Raw genomic sequence first — 13895 nt, forward strand, 5'->3', positions numbered from 1 at the left:
TACATCTAAACAAGACAATCCAACAACAATAACAACCCAGTATAATCCCACTAGTGGGGTCTGAGGAGGGTGGTGCATACGCAGACCTTACCCCTACCGTAGGGTAACTCATGAAACGACCGACCGGGTCGTTATAGAACCTTACATAAATTTTTCCACAAATAAGTCCGAGCACATACTCGTCACCTCGCGTGCACGGACTACAAATAGCATAGAAGACTCAACTCCTAAGGGGAAGTCCCCCACACAAGGTTAGGCAAGATACTTACCTCAATCCGGCCAATTCAACATTCAATTTAGCTTTTCCTTTACCAATTCATCAACTCTCGGCTCAATCTAGCCAAAAACGACTTGAATACATCAAACAATGCAAGAGAAAACAATTCCAATGAACAAAATTATGATTCTTATACAATTTGCAAAAAGTCAACAAAAGTCAACTCCCCGGGCCTGCGCCTCGGAACCCGATAAAATTTACAAAAACCGAACACCCAGTCCGTTACGAGTTTATGCATACAAAAATTATCTAATTCCGACACAATTTGGTCATTCAAATCATCATTTTAAATTTTTGAAAGATTTCACAATTTTCCCCAAATATTCCTTTAGATTCTCATGAATTTGAGGTTAAATCTAAGATATAATAACAAAATATAGTTGAAAATAGATACGAGACACTTACCCAATAATTTGGAGAAGTTTGGGTCTTTGGAAAATCGCCTATGGAGGTTTATGTTTTGAGAAAATTGAAAAATGGGTGAAAATCTCGTCAAAAATCTCTCTTAACAGGCCTCAGATGTCGCATTTGCGACCCAGGGTTCGCAATTGCGAACCTTCGCAAATTGCGAACAAGGCAGGGCTGGCAGAAGTCGCATTTGCAACAAAAAGTTTGCATTTGCGAACTGGGCATCACAATTGCGATGAAAAAGTTCGTATTTGCGACCACACCAGAAACCAACAATTTTTCCCGACACAAAAATAAGCATTACTTCCTCATATGAAGTCCAAATTCGATGATTCTTTTTCCTATGGCTCCGTAATTTCGATACGGATCTAATGGTTCAATAAAAATTGAATTTGGATCTCATTTGCTCAATGTGGTATCATTTTTGCTTGAAGAAACGACGATGAAGCATCCAAAAACAAGCGCAACATAGCCTAAACCTATCCGAAACTCACCCAAGTCCTCGGGGCTCCAAGCCAAACATGCACGCAAGTCTAAAAATATCCACGGACTTGCTCGTACGATCAAATTATCAAAATAACATCAAAAACTATGAATTTAATCTCAAAACTCATGATTTTCTAACTTTTCAACCGGACGTCCAAATCACGTCAAATCAATTCCGGTTCTCACCAAATTTCACAAATAGGACTTAAATATCATAATAAACTTGTACCGGGCTCCAGAACCAAAATACGAGTCTGATACCAACGAGTTCAAACATTAATTCATTTCTTTATTTCCTTTAAAAACCAGCACAACAATTTTCTTCAAAAAATATTTTCTAAGGCTAGGGACCTCGGAATTCAATTCCGGGCATACGCCCAAGTTTCGTATTTTATCGCGGACCTCCTGGGATCGTCAGAACACAGATCCGGGTCCATTTACCAAAAATGTTGACCAAAGTCAACTAAAAATCAAATTTTAACTCTAGAAATTACTATATTTTTCATATTTTCACATAAAAGCTTTCCGGTTTCACGTCCGGACTGTGCATGCAAGTCGATACACATAATATGAAGCTACTCGTGACCTCAAACTACCGAACCGAACACAATTGCTCAGAACGACCAGTCGGATCGTTATAGAGGTGTTGTTATATAAGAATGTTGTTATAGAGAGGTCTAACTGTACTAATATTCTCTATACATTATAGAATTTGGAGATGAATCTCCTCTAACAAAAGGTTAATAATTGAGGGACTTAGTTTCACTGGCCATTGTGTCTCATTCGATAAAAGTGACGAATTTTACTCGTCAACATCAAGTTGAACCACGCTTTAATTAGCTTCTTAAGGACATACACACAAACTCTAGGCCAAATTTATGTACCTGATGGTATTTTTATCCGCTTTTTGCATTCTTCCATGCATGAATAGAAATATTTAGAAGCAGAGCATGTTAGGATATCATGGTCTTACTAATCACTCCTTTCAATTATGTGATACACTTTTTCTTTTTAATTAGTTTGCTCCAAAAAAATTATTATATTTTTATATTTGAAAACTATTTAATCTTATCACATCTATATTTTATCTTTAATGACATGATTTGTTAGGACTAAACAACAACAACAAACCTAGTGAATTCCCACAAGTTGGATCTGAGGAGGGCAGTGTATACACAAACCTTATCTCTACCCCTAAAAAGGTAGATAGGTTATTTCCGATAGATACTCGGCTAAAGAAAAGATGAAAAGACTCAGTGCTAACTAGCACAAACAACAACTTTTTAGGACTCACTTGACATACAAATTCACATTTATAAGGAAGGAAAAAGGCATGTGAAACTTTTTCCAACTTTCGTTTTACTTAAACTCCAATATTCTAATTAATTGAAGGTTAAATGTGTTTAACTAGATATGATAAAGATCAAAATAAGAATACGTCGATATTCCAGGGATCAAAAGCAAAAGTCTCCCATGATAGGACGTTCATACTTGATTTAAAGTATGATTACAAATTAAACTAAAATATATTACTGATAGAAGCAACGAAAGCACAAAAATATTACATCAAGTACTGAAGAGGAAAGCCTAAAGTAAAATAATCTCAAGGGAAACATGTAAAGAATAAGCTCCCCTTTCTCTAAATTACATTACAGCGATTTACTGGATTTCCATATCAAGATCCATCAATCTATAACCTGATATGTACAGAAACAAAAAGGGATAGCTAGCACAATCAGGCAACTTAACATTGGCTGTGCAAATTTCAGATCATATATCACGAGCAATAGCCCAAGTCATTATTTTCAAACACTGCTGGAGGATTGCCCTCTAACAAGCAGAAAATAGGCGGAATAGTTAACGTCTCTTGTCCACCATATACGTTCCAGCAAAACGGATCCAACACTAAGTCACCTTGAGCAGGCAGAAGTTCTATGTCCGAAAGTGTTATGTTAGTGCAGGGAATAGTGTCACTACAAGCAAAATGCATTGGCGGACTTCTAATATCATATGTTCCTTTTATGCTAGAGTATTCAATGTCCGAAACGGACACTGCTGAGGTGCGGTTGCTGCATTCTTTTGAGAGGCAGTAGAATTGGTCTATTATTATGGGATTCCTTACGTTGTCCATGTGAATTTTAAGGAAGGAAATTCCAGATACTGCTCCATAACCACCTTGCCATGTCTTGATCCTCACTCCATTATCTGATTCCTTTATCACTGAGTCCGTCACTGTAATGTTTGATACGCATGCTCGCGAATTGTGGTTGCCTAAACTCCCAATGCTACAATGACAAAAGATAATTGCATTTTATTGAACTGCCCAAGTAAGCAACTAACTGTCAGGGAAATAATCTAGACAACCTGCTATAACACGTTAATTATACTGGTTGTATATATTTTTTTCCAATAAAGTAAAATCATTCTTATATTTGTTTACATTGTTTTTAGAGGTAAAAGTGTATTACTTGAACTATAAACAAGCATTTTGTACATCCACTTCTGAAGATAATATTATAATCACCCCATTAAGCTAGTTGATAGAGTATTATTAATATATTCCACCTGATTCCATGACCTCCAGGTCCACATGTGAGATTCCTAATATCCACATCGTGACATCCTGCCCCTATTGATACACAATCATCACCTATAATATAGTATACAAATTAAACCAATAGCAATTGAACGTTAGGAATAATTGATTGAGTAAAAAAAGAATTTTTGTTCGTAGTAATTAAGTAGAATTACGTACCATTAGAGATGAGTGAATCGTAAATTTCAACATTGGTGGTCTGCTCTATGTGAATACCATCAGTGTTGGGACTCCAGGCTGGAGCTGTAATGTGTAGGGATTCTATATGCACATTCTTGCAGTTATCAAATCTAAAATTAAATTGTGGACTATTCTCCATTCTAATTCCTTCCACCGTTAGATTTGAGCTCATGAAGAATCTAATGGCCTGCAAATACACGTACAGAATTTCACAAAATCTAATATTAATTGCAAAGAAAATATGCTTAGTGGTAAAAGCTTATTTTTTCACTCACAATTGGGCTGTCACATGGTCCAGGCAGTGTACTTCCATTAGGTCCCTGTTGTTGTACTGAGGATTAGATAATTCGTTCATTCGTACGTGTACAAAGATTAATGAAATTAACCACTATCCCTTATATATAGTAAAAAGAAAAGGAATTAAGTTGACACATATATATACTAAGTTTATAGTGCATACCTTATGCGGTTTGCAGGGCAGATTCCACCACTGTTCTCCCCTTCCATCTATGACGCCTCCGCCTTGCAGTGACAACTCATCAACTCTATAGAAAACCAGCCACTGCCGCCTGCTGTTGTTGCCCGGCCACGACTCTGGTCCATCTGGTGGCATTATTGTTCCTTCCAGCTTTCCATGTTGGCACACAATTTCAGTTACATATATAAACAAAAATCCCTCAGTCATTCCTTTTTTTTTTTTGGCTTTAAAAGATAATACTATTACTACAAAGTATGTATCACATTACATAATAATAGAACTTTTTAGTACATCTAAATTACAATAGAAAATAGGACAGGACATACTCCCAATGTTTCATTATATATATATATATATATATATCACAATTTAACGTTCGAGTAAGAATGATTCTGAAATGTTTTAATTTTAAACTTCTCATTTTATCCTCAGTGTGACCTATAGGTCACGGGTTCGAGTCGTGTAGACTGACTACATTACATCCTTGGGGAACGGCTCTTTCCCGGAAACTACTAAACGCGAGATACTTTGTGCATCGGGCTACCTTTTTTTTTTTTAAATATTTTCCCCCAGAATATCTTATAGCCATATATGAGCGTATGACATATTTAAGACTTCAAATTCGGCATGCGTTGAATATCATTAATCTTGTTTTTCATGTCTAGTCAAGCATTGTCGTGTAAAATGAAATGGAGGAAGGACATTGAAATTAGAAACCAAATACTACTAGTAAGTATCTTAACTAGGTACCTGAAAGACCAAACCACTTTGACAGGGACCAGTAAAAATAGTGGATTGGATCATGAAAGAATAACCAGAGGGAACGAAGATGACTGCTGACTCGACTTGACAAGCGGCATCCCACGCTGCTTTGAAAGCTTCAGTGTCATCTACAATGCCATCTCCTACAGCCCCAAACGACCTCACATCATAAACCCCTTCGTCTGCGGGTGGGTTAGAAGGCTCAGGTGGAATAGAAGGCGGATATGATATGTGGGAATGTTTCTTATTGTGATGGCCGCGGTGGCCGTGGTGATGATATCTAGCAGTAACATTATGGCTGCATAATAAAACCATGAAAAATGCAACTACTGTCATATAAAAAATGACAAGCAGTACTGGCACACGGGTTGATAGCGATGCCATTTCAAGTGTCGAATGAACAGATCGAAAATGACTAGTGGGAGTAAAAGTTCCTTTGAATTGGGTGAGGGTGAGGAAATTCAAGAATCAAGGAAAAGACTCTGTGTTGTTCAGAAAGTGGAAAGAAACTTAGAAGAGTTTTTATGGGAGGCAATTCTTGGCAAATGTGTCAACTTGCACATAAACAAATAAAAAGAAATGGAGAGTGTGGGAATGTTTGTGTTTCAGCACTACTGCATGCAGAAGCCGAAAGGCTGAGCTCATTTATCTATCTTTGCGTTGGACTCCTGGTATATATAGATGATGACTAGGTTCTGACCTACACACACTTATAACTTTATTTAGAAGAAGCAGCAATGAAAGTTTTAATTAGAAGAATTTGAGTATTTTTTTTTTATAAATAATCAAAGTCAGAATTTTATTACCACATGGGCAAAAATACACTCTTGATTGAAGGGGGCGGAGGCTGATCTTCTGTTACATCCAGGGGGATTTGAGTTATATACACTTACATTAGTACTAAAAAAATTTCTATGTATATCTTTGCCGTGGAGTCTTGGTACAACATGCCGTATATATATGACTAGATAGAGACCTACAATTATTTTAGATAAGCATTGTTGGTCTATTGTCATAACTCAGTTATTCCGCGCGACCTGAAGTTAATTAATATGTACTGTACATTATTTTTTTCAAATAATCTAGTCTTGGGGATGTGTGTGTATATATTATCTAATATACTACTATAAGACAATTATTATGTACATCATTTAATTAAAACTTTAGAGAAATCAGTGTCGGATGGAAACAGGCCATTTTGATATATAGGAGACATTTAATTTCCTATTTGAAGTTACAGTAGTTAGAATATTGATACAAAAATGCAAATACTAGTAGTAATGTAGTGCAGGAAACAGGCCATTTTGATAGGAGACATTGGCTTTTTAGAGAATGTGGAGGCCGCGCATGCAATGACTCTGCCCCTGGAAAAAAAGGTAAAAACGGAATAACCAGAATTGTTTGCCTTTCCCCTTTTGAGTGCGTGAGTTGGTGTTGGTGGGTGAATGAATGGCCATTAACTTGAAAAAAAAGCCATTCCTCTTCTCCCTAGCCCTTCGGCTACCCCCATGTTCTTCCCCATAACTTTCATCACCTTTTCTTTTCTGGTCCCAATTTTTTAACTTATTTTTCAATCCCCTGCAAAACAGTTAAGTAGTAGTATACTTTTTCTCTCCCTTGTATTTAAGATAATACTACTTGCACCCCTACTTTATTATAAACATTTAATTTCTTATTGATACGTCTGATAAACGTTGCTACCGCCAGCAACTTTCATTTCCAAGTTGAGTAATTAAATACTACTGACTAAGAAAGTAAGTAAGATTCTCCTCAGAGCTCAGATTCGTATATGTTAATCCCTTTCGACAAAACCATTTCATCTTTCATAAATTCATACGGACAAACCAATATGCTCGAGTCAAATCTAATTTTAGTATATAGGTCACTACTACTACTACTAAGTTAATTGCTGTAAGTTTCCAGATTAGTAAAGTAATCATTGATGACAGAAGGCGTGAATTCTTGTGGTCCTCAAATATTTTAGTTCCATTTCGATCATCTCCTTTCAAAAAATCTGTTTTAATGGAACAACTTCAAGACAAGGTTCGCGATACGCTAGTTGGAATGTTTTTTGTTCGGAAAAAGGGTCAAATATGTCCTTATACTATTGAAAAGGGTTTAATATTACCCTCCGTTATACTATCAATCCAAATATACCTCTAACGTCATACTATTGGTCTAAATATATCCCTGACATCATGAAAGTGGTATAAACCTACCCTTCCTTCGTTAACTGCCTCCCCTATGAACACATTTTATTGCTACCTCACCATTTCACCTTGTTTGCAGCTACCAAGTTCAATTACTTTAAAGTTCTATCATTATTTTGAAGACTTCATTGCCTCTACTTCCTCTTGCTTTTCAAAATACTTGTTGCTTCTCCGGCCGATCCTGGAATTGTACGTACCTTTCACTTGATCTTACAATTTTGTGTTTTATTTTGCATTTCCTTGTGTTGCTGCTGAATTTGTAAGACCTATTTAGGGAAAATTTAGTAGCACTTTTATTTTAACATAAAACGTAAAGAGAGAAAAAAATAGAAGCCTTCCAGAAATGTGGTTGAAGAGAAAGAAACAATAAAAATTAACTCTCGTGTCTAGGTTATTTTTCTTTCTCACCAAGATAAAGATAATATGAAACAATGTGAACCGAGAAAATTCTGATTTTGCTATTCAAAATTCATGCTTATAAGAACGAAATACATTTTGTTTTATATAAAAAACTAAGCAAAGATACAGGCAAACTAGTTTAAGGTTTCAAAATTGACCATGTTAGCATTTCTTTTGATATAGTTTGTCTGTATATCTATGATCTGTGATTTTCTTCAAATGAAAGGGAAAGAAAGGTTGTGGGGAAGGGATGCAAATGGGAGTATAATGGTGAGGTAGCAATGAAATGTTGTCATAGGGAGACACTTAACGGAGGAAGTATAGGTTTGTACCACTTTTACGATGTCAGGGATATATTTGGACTGATAGTATGATGTTAGGGATATATTTGGACTGATAGTTTAACGGAGGGCAATATTAGGCCTTTTCAATAATATAGGGACATATTTGACCCTTTTCCGTTTTTTGTTTAAAGGAAAACAACAAAAAATAAAAATAAACGAGAGAACATTGTTGCCGATTTTTTTTTTTTTTTGGGTCTCTTTCAATACTTTCGGTTGCACTTGCTAGTGCTGAATTATAATGCATTCTAATCCGCTTAGTAGTACATATATGTATACAAGCACAATCTGCTCACTTACAGCACCATTACATGCATGAATGTTTCATATAAATGAGTATAAGATAAAAAATAAGGTAAGGTGAAATAATTTAAGAGGCATACTCTAACTGTTGCTTAAATATTGGACCTCGATCGTCTATTTTCATTATAAATTGTAAAAAGGAGGATCTATGCCTTTATTTGTAGAAATTAACTATAAGAATTAAAAATGACGGGCGATTTGCACGACCTGGATGATTTGGTGTCGCTGTTAAAATTTTGATCCTGCTAAGAAATTTTATAGGAAAATAGCCCTCGGTCAGAATTTTGGGAAGCGTTCCTAGCGGTCATAAGTTTTTATACAATGATTTATCATAAAACGTGGCAATCGCCACAATTTTTATATGGCGATAAGGGCGCCCTTCCATAAAGCAAGTAAAACAACCGCTTTAGGTCTTATATTTGTGAGGGCTCCATTTTTTATTATACCTAATAGATATAAGTTTAAAAAAGAGTTATGTAAGGTAAAAAAGTTTGATTTTTTTCTTTAACAAATATAGAGAAGAAGGATTTGCAACTGCTATGATTTCTACCAAGGAAATTGTACTTGAAATAATATCAAACCCGAATTTCGTAAGAAACGTGTGATATATAGGAAGTAACAATTTAATGCGAATGTTGATAATAAAAATCTCAAAATCTTTCGAAGAGTCCTTTAGAGTTGATTACTTTTATACATAATAGACAAAGCTATTTTTTCACTTCAAAATAGATTTGAACAATTCGAAGCATATAAAAATATTTTTGGTTTTCTATTTGGCAGTAAAAACTAAGATCACTAGATGTTGGAAATTTGAAAAAATATTGTCTTAATCTTGAATGTTCCTTAAAGCATAATAATCAATTCGATATTAATGGTTTAGCTTTATTTTCTGAATTAAAAGTATTAAGGAAAATAGTACAATTAGAAGATAACAGTTTAATTGATACACTTAATCAAATAAAAAAGATTTAATTCTTTTCCAAATGCCTAAATTGCTTATGAAATAATGTTCACAACTCATGTTACCGTTGCTTCAGCGGAAAGAAGTTTTCAAAATTAAAATTGATAAAATCTTACCTAAGAAAAATAATATCACAAGAAAGATTAAATAGATTAGTTATATTATCAATTGAGAAATATTTATTAGGAGTTATAGATTATAAGAAAATTATTAATAACTTTGTATCTAAGAAAAGTTAAGAAATAGACTTCAAATAAAAAATAAAATAAAAAGTTAAGGCATTTCATAAAGTTTAGCTTTAGGCCACAAAATTCGTCGGGCCGCCCCTAATGGTGATAATCAGGATTTGCCACAAAGCCTGACAGATTGTTAGGATTTTTCAGCTATTGCGGTTAAAAATCCCGACGATCGCTAAAACTATATGTTAAAGAAAATTCTGACTATCACTAGGAGCCCAAATTCTGAACAGTCTATTTTCTCAGTATTTTTCCTAATGAGGTCAAAATCAGAGCAATAATCCTAAAAAGGTCCACCCAACATAATTTAGTGAAGAACGACTCTAATCACGATAAAAGGAGACAAAGCTCTTGTAGTGAATAGTGATCAAAACTTGCTGAAGTTCTTTTTAAAAAAAACCTCCTTGGAGTTAGGGTTCAGTAGCTAGTTAATTTCCGGCAGTAGGTGCCTAAGGCCTGTATGGAGGAAAGCATTTTCAAAGTCAAAATCCAATCACTAAGTTGACATAATAAGTAAATATATCCACCAAAGTTACCTATATGTCAGCCTGAGTAGTCGCTATTGTACATGCCACTCTGTCCATTACATTTTATGGGAACTTTTTTTTATGAATTTCACATAAACTAAAATTATATAGAGTACCAAAATCGCCCTTGCTATTAATAATTAAATGAAAATTGAAGAGAACTCTACACGTTTTTTTGCATACTAGTTTCTTGATACGTACACGTATTATTCCGTACAAGCAGTAATTTTCTTTTTTTTAAAATATTATTAAAAAATGTGAAATATTACACAAAAATTTCAAAAGAAAAAAATATAAGCTAAAAAGAATAAATAGTTTTAAAGATGTAGTGTTGACTGGATAGCTCTGCGAAGATCAATAATTATATTTAGTTAGACAAGTGTATTTTATAATTACATAAATTTAGTTGTTATGAGTTACAAACATATAATATGACCGTAATTTCACCTAATATTTCTTTGTAGATATTGTTCTTAAAGTTGTTCCATTTTAATGTTTCAGCGAAATGATCCGTGCAACAAATAAAAAGAGAAAATAATACTTATTTACACATGATATATATTTTTTAAACAATGGAAGAATTAAATGTTTGTAAAATTTTGTGAACAATTAAGTAAGAAGAGACTGACAATAAATAAAATATAACAAAAAGAATTTTTTTCCCATTGTTATGCAAAATTATACAAGAATTTTGAAAAATTAATTGCAAAAGGTTGAGGGAACTAAAAGGATTTGTGCTTATTTACAAAGGTATAATTTTTTGAAGGGTATCATAGTCACTTAAGTTTATAGGATTATTTTGATCTTTCACAATCAATATTTTATCCTCATGCTTATAATATTGTATGAGTTATCTCTTTATAGAAGGTTTGTATCAAATGGTCCTAACTAACAAGCAGCCGCAGATACTGAATTTAAACTCCACCAGTTCAATTTTAAAGTTTTTATCTTTGAACTCATTATATTTTTAAAGGTATGAGTTCATATATACTACTCCCTCCGTTCCAGTTTATGTGAACCTATTTCCTTTTTGGCCCGTTCCAAAAGGAATGACCAATTTTTAAATTTAGAAACAATTTAGCTTAAATATTCAATTTTATCCTTAATGAGATCCTTTTATAACCACACAAATACTCTAAACCCCTTTTTGACTTGTTTAGGACCACAAATTCCAATAGTCTTTATTTTTTCTTAAACTCTGTACCCAGTCAAACAGGTTCACATAAATTGGAATGGAGGGAGCATTTGTTATAATTTTAATGAATTTTTACACATAATTTATGCTCAACACCAAAAATACTAGGCTTAGTGTATAGGGTAAAATATGTTCAACTTAAATGCTCGCATAATAAAGTGACACGTGGAGCCGAATAGAGAAGGCAATCAGGTCCCAAGGCAACAATCTCGTTTGTTCCCGAAAGGAATGGTGCTCATAAAGACGAATTAAATACCTACCACCTGGTAGTATTTAATGGAGAATATTCTATAGCATTAAGTGCATGGTCCGTTATAGAGAATATGACATTCACTGTCTACCGTTACATATTCTTTAATGGCTCTCATAATTTTCATTTAAGAGGGGCTTGGTCCTAGGACCTTGTTCCCTAGGTGCAACTATAAATAATGAGCTCTACAACCATTGTAAAGGGGACGAATTTTCTAACAAAGCTGATACTGTTATGAAATAATAAAAGGAGAAGATTGTAGAGAAAAGTAACGAGAGAGAGCTCTTATTGATTTGTGATGAATTACAATGGAATACAACCTCTCTATTTATAGGAAAAAGTGATTTAGCCACCAAGTAACAAACCCTAAAATCTCTCTAAAATATAGACATTCACTTTAAATACAATTCTATTTATAACACTCCCCCTTGAATATCTATTCAGCAGATAAAGTGTCTCGCTAAAACCTTAACTAAAATAAAACCCAGAGGGAAAAATTCTAGTGAAGGAAAAAGAGTACCCATATCTAACAATACGCCTTTTGGTTGCCTCGTTAAAAACCTTGCAAGAAAAATCCAGTGGGATAAAACTTTGCAAGGGAAAAAGAGTACAACGCATATTAACTCCCCCTGATAAGAACATCAATTCATATATTTGAGTCTTTGCATTCCAATCGTGTGTACCATCTTCAAAAGATCGTTGGTAGATATTTGATAAACCAATCAGTCATATCAACTTGAATGAATATGTTGCACCTTGAAATCATCATTCTTGATAGATATATAATATCTTCATATATATCGTGGAATGACTTTTCAATATCTCCATAGAGGTAAAAATTCTCACTATCATATTATCATGATTATAGTTATAGCAAGATACATATATGCACAAATTGGACTTAGAATGTGGTGCTTCAAAACCAAGAATTGTATATGCTTTAAGTGATTCAAATCCTTCAGGGATTGTCAATAAGTTAAGCCATATAAATAAATTTTAGATGCATATCAAGTTTTCATGTCATGCTAGTCATATAAGATAGATAAAAATGATTGCACACACCATTGGCGTTATACTTTTAAGTGTTTGAACTATAGGTCCAAAACTATATGTCTTTCATATGAAACCAATTATACTTGAATTGTTTCTTCAGACTTAAGATCCTCATATATATTTAACGTTATCATAGATGTTATTGACGGACATTTTATATCGGTTCCAACAACCTTTTTTCATAAAGACATGACATAAAGATCTCTTCATTCATATTTTCAGGTACCTGAACCACTCCTGAAATTTTATAAAGTATTATGTCATGTGATCTTCTAGATCACTTACCTCCTTATTATGATCATTTTGCTCATCTTCTTTATGAAGAACTTTTTTGAAACCATTTTGTCTATACGCTTTAATCGTACCATAGACTTTATCCTTCTAGGACTTATTCTAATCGTACCATAGACTTTTCTTCGGGTCAGCAAATGCGTCTGACATTCTTTGCAATATATTGCAGATGAATTATCTTTTTATGAACTTCAAGTTCATATTATCTTATTCTAGGATCAAGATGTACAAATGATAATTTATGTAACCTTTTTCTCAACTGTTTATTCTGTCTCCCCCTCATGTTAGAAAAACTAACTTGCTTCTTCAACTTTAGAAAGTCAATTTTGTGTGTTATGGTGTTAATCAAATATACACCGCACATCAATAATAAGAAGATAGAATTATTTTGTTCCTGACCCTGAACCATTTGTGAAGGGATAATGTAATATACTTTCGTATATAACATATATCAAACTAATATAAATAACTTTGTTCTCATAAGCAATAGTTTAACTATTAAGTGGAGGCACTCAATAAATTATTTTGCTAAACAAGTTGTGATATAAACCAACTTATCAAGATGAACTTTCTTGAATAGAAAATATGAAAATTATGTTCGAAATTAGATTATTGAGCAAGTAACCTCGAGATTATAAGGTTGCGGGTTAATAATAATCGCACATGTAACCATCTCAAAGATACATCTTATGTGGTATACATTGCAGGTGAATGGGCCCATATTCACATTTGATATTTCCAGTCTTCATGGGATTCAATCCTAATTTTAGTTAGTCTATTAATTAATGAGAACAAGCAATATAAGAGAATTCGCAAAGAACTTTCTAGTTCTGTGACGACCCGGCCGGTCGTCTTAAGAATTAACCCCTCAAACTCCTATTAACTATCTTCCCCGTGTTTATTTATGCTATTTTTGATTTGCCGGGATGTTCGGTTTTGAGT

General features: G+C 33.8%; 1 protein-coding gene across 1 annotated transcript; it reads right to left on the reverse strand.

Moving 5' to 3' along the window:
• Positions 1-2685: 2685 nt before the first annotated feature.
• Positions 2686-5819, reverse strand: LOC104227024 (polygalacturonase At1g48100-like). The gene is made up of 6 exons (XM_009779154.2): positions 5176-5819; positions 4408-4575; positions 4223-4267; positions 3927-4134; positions 3737-3821; positions 2686-3456 (listed from the first exon to the last, which is right to left on the reverse strand). Exons 1-6 carry the CDS (start codon positions 5569-5571, stop codon positions 2949-2951), a joined length of 1410 nt encoding a protein of 469 aa, XP_009777456.1. The 5' UTR covers positions 5572-5819; the 3' UTR covers positions 2686-2948.
• Between the last annotated feature and the right edge of the window lie 8076 nt (positions 5820-13895).

The sequence above is a fragment of the Nicotiana sylvestris genome, chromosome 9 (genome assembly GCF_000393655.2).
Source record: "Nicotiana sylvestris chromosome 9, ASM39365v2, whole genome shotgun sequence".
Lineage (NCBI taxonomy): Eukaryota > Viridiplantae > Streptophyta > Magnoliopsida > Solanales > Solanaceae > Nicotiana > Nicotiana sylvestris.